Raw genomic sequence first — 2461 nt, 5'->3', positions numbered from 1 at the left:
CTTGCGCATAGTCGCGCACCATCACTTGCCAGTACACGAGGAAGCCGCAGTCACCGACGATAAAGTCTGCGCCGTTGTCGATGAGCTGCCGGACCGCCCGCTCGAGCAGCTCCTTTCCAGTGGCGTCTAGTTTGTCGCCTGCCTTGGCCTTTGCGAACGTGAGCCCCTCAGCAGTTGCCGAGATGATCCGGAAGTCAAAGGAGCGCGGGTCCAGGATGTCGCCGAGGTTGGTTTGATACTCGTAGTCGATGCGGAGCACGCCCATCGTCACCTGTGGGAGCAAGTAGGGAGCATTGTCTGTGTTGCACGGGGTGGGGTGCAACCGAAACCCCCTCGCCCAACTGGACGTCGTGTACGGTGCCGATCGTGCGCATCTCTCTCTCTCTTCTTCTTCTCTCTCTCTTGGCACCTGTCGAATGCCGGCAAAGGCCTTGACCGTCGCCATGCCGTCCACCGTGTCGAAGTGGACCTGCGGCTCGTGATGCGGGTGGCTGGTGCAGTTCCCCATGCTCCCCGTGCAAATATAGCGAGAGGCGACGGCGCCCACTTGGGCACTGATTCCCCCGCCTCATTTCACGTTTCTCCTTCGTTTCGTTTCGGCTGGGGGTATTTCACAGCTCGTGAAGAGCCGGCTTGCATGTCTGACTGTCACTGCGATTTCGGCCCGGGATTGTGCTTTTAGAAGAGCCGACGAGAGTCGTCTGTGACACACAGTCTGTGGCTCTTTTTTTCTCGCGCGTTTATGCGGTGCCATTTTATGGGTTAATTTTATTATTTTCTTCTAAAATGTAAAAATAAGAATTGTTACAATCGATCATCGTCCTCGAGCTCGAAATCACAAAAGAGATTTTCACGTATAGTAGTACGAGTGCAGAAAGTGGATGTAGGGGAAGCCCATCTCCTGGGCCACTCTCTCGCATTGCTCCACGCGCAGCGCGCCCGCGCCCTCGAAGACGGGCGAGGTGGACGAAGCGAGCATGCGGAAGGCCTCCTCGGGCGGCGCCGCCTGCGGCCGGGGTCGACAAACGCTCGAGGAGGAAGGCTCTGCTAGAAGGCTGCTGGGCTTGCCGAGAGTGCAGAGGTGGTGAGGCCGGCCCGATCTCGGTCGCGCGCGTCCGCCCCTCCCCCGCCCCTCTCCCGCCTCCCCTTGGCTACAGCCCACCGGCTCAAAGTCCAACACCTCGTACGAGAGCAGCGGGCTCCGCTCTCCGTCTGGAGAGGAGGGATCGACGATGTGTGTGGTCAGCCGGACGGGCGCTCCGCCGTCGCGCTCCACGAGCAGCTCGACCACCTCCTCGCCGTGGTCCTCGCGCCACCGCTCGCACCGCCGGCCTCGCGCCATCTCGTCTCCCACGAGCCTCATCGCCTCCGGCCACCGCGGCATCGGCATCGCCTCGCGCAGCCGTGACTTTTGGCACGCCTTCTCGCCGCCCAGCTCGAGCACGCTCCACTCGAACTGCAGGTCGTATCGTCGCACGAACGCCTTTGGAGGCTCGTGCGGAGCCACGCCGTCGTAATCGACGCGAGAGCGCCGCGCCGGAAAGTCGTAGTAGACGGTGAGCTGGCGCGTGCGCGGCGGGTAGTCGTCGGTGGCGTTGAGCTGGTGCGCAGTCGTTACGATGCGTGCCGAGAACTGGAGCGGCGGCGGCGGCAGCGAGCGGCTGCTGGTGGCGAGCGCGAGGAGCGCGGACAACATCACAGCGACTTAGCGAAACAACACACTCTCTCCCACACTACTCGGCACGCCACCGGCTGCGAGCTTGTCGCTATCCCTTGTCAGGAGCGCAACCCTGTCAGCGTCGCTCGAGGGCGGTATGCCGCCCCGCTGATCACCTGGGTGCATCGCGCGGTTTCTTTTTGATGGTTTAGCAAGCCTGGCGAAGCCGCTGGTCGAGCGGCTCGAAACGGTGGCCGAGGCGCTCAACTCTGAGCTGGTCCGGGCCATGCCAGGACGCTCTTCCTTTGCCTTGACCTGCCCAGCCCATCGAGAGGTTCTTTTGGGCTCAACCAGGTTTTCCGGAAAACAAAAAGGAAAACAGAGGGTCCCCAGCACTTTGCGTTTCCGGAAATTTCCAGGGAAAACAGAGGGTGTTTGGTGCTCCATTCTGGAAACTCGCGAGTTTCCCTGAGTCTGAGAGCTGGTCTGGGGCAAAATCTGAGGCAAAATTGAGGAAATCGACAAAATACCCAGGCGGTCGCAGGGTAATTTCCGGGTATACACGGGTTCTCCGCGAAATTCCCGGCATTTTGCCGATTTGACCTAAAATTTGGCTGATTTTGGGCCCAAACCAGCCTCAGACTCGGCTCAGAGCCAAAAATTTGACGATTTCCACGCAGTCTTCCCGGGAAAATAGAGAGGAAAAGAGAGGGTGCTGTAGAGAAAAAAGGAAAGGAAAACAGACGGGGTGCGAGAGGCAAACCTGGTTGAGCCCAAAGGTTCTTCCAAAGAGGCATGGGCCGC

At 60.1% G+C, this 2461-nt stretch overlaps 2 protein-coding genes across 2 annotated transcripts in view; both read right to left on the bottom strand.

The window, feature by feature from the left end:
• The window catches only part of EMIHUDRAFT_252806 (hypothetical protein), a gene marked incomplete at both ends in the record, with an annotated part of 1635 nt that extends 1127 nt beyond the window's left edge, over nucleotides 1-508 (bottom strand). Inside the window, 2 exons of the mRNA XM_005787073.1 lie at nucleotides 20-271; nucleotides 410-508. Of these exons, the coding sequence (XP_005787130.1) occupies nucleotides 20-271; nucleotides 410-508 (351 nt within the window). The remainder of the gene's footprint in view (nucleotides 1-19; nucleotides 272-409) is intronic.
• Nucleotides 509-850: 342 nt separating this feature from the next.
• On the bottom strand, nucleotides 851-1696 carry EMIHUDRAFT_122732 (hypothetical protein; the record flags this gene model as incomplete). Its single annotated transcript, XM_005787072.1, has 2 exons — nucleotides 851-1006; nucleotides 1163-1696. 2 exons carry the CDS (start codon nucleotides 1694-1696, stop codon nucleotides 851-853), a joined length of 690 nt encoding a protein of 229 aa, XP_005787129.1.
• Between the last annotated feature and the right edge of the window lie 765 nt (nucleotides 1697-2461).

The sequence above is a fragment of the Emiliania huxleyi genome (genome assembly GCF_000372725.1).
Source record: "Emiliania huxleyi CCMP1516 chromosome Unknown EMIHUscaffold_1459, whole genome shotgun sequence".
Lineage (NCBI taxonomy): Eukaryota > Haptophyta > Isochrysidales > Noelaerhabdaceae > Emiliania > Emiliania huxleyi.
The sequence above is the reverse complement of the archived record's forward strand: the minus strand, read 5'-3'. Positions and strand labels throughout refer to the sequence as shown.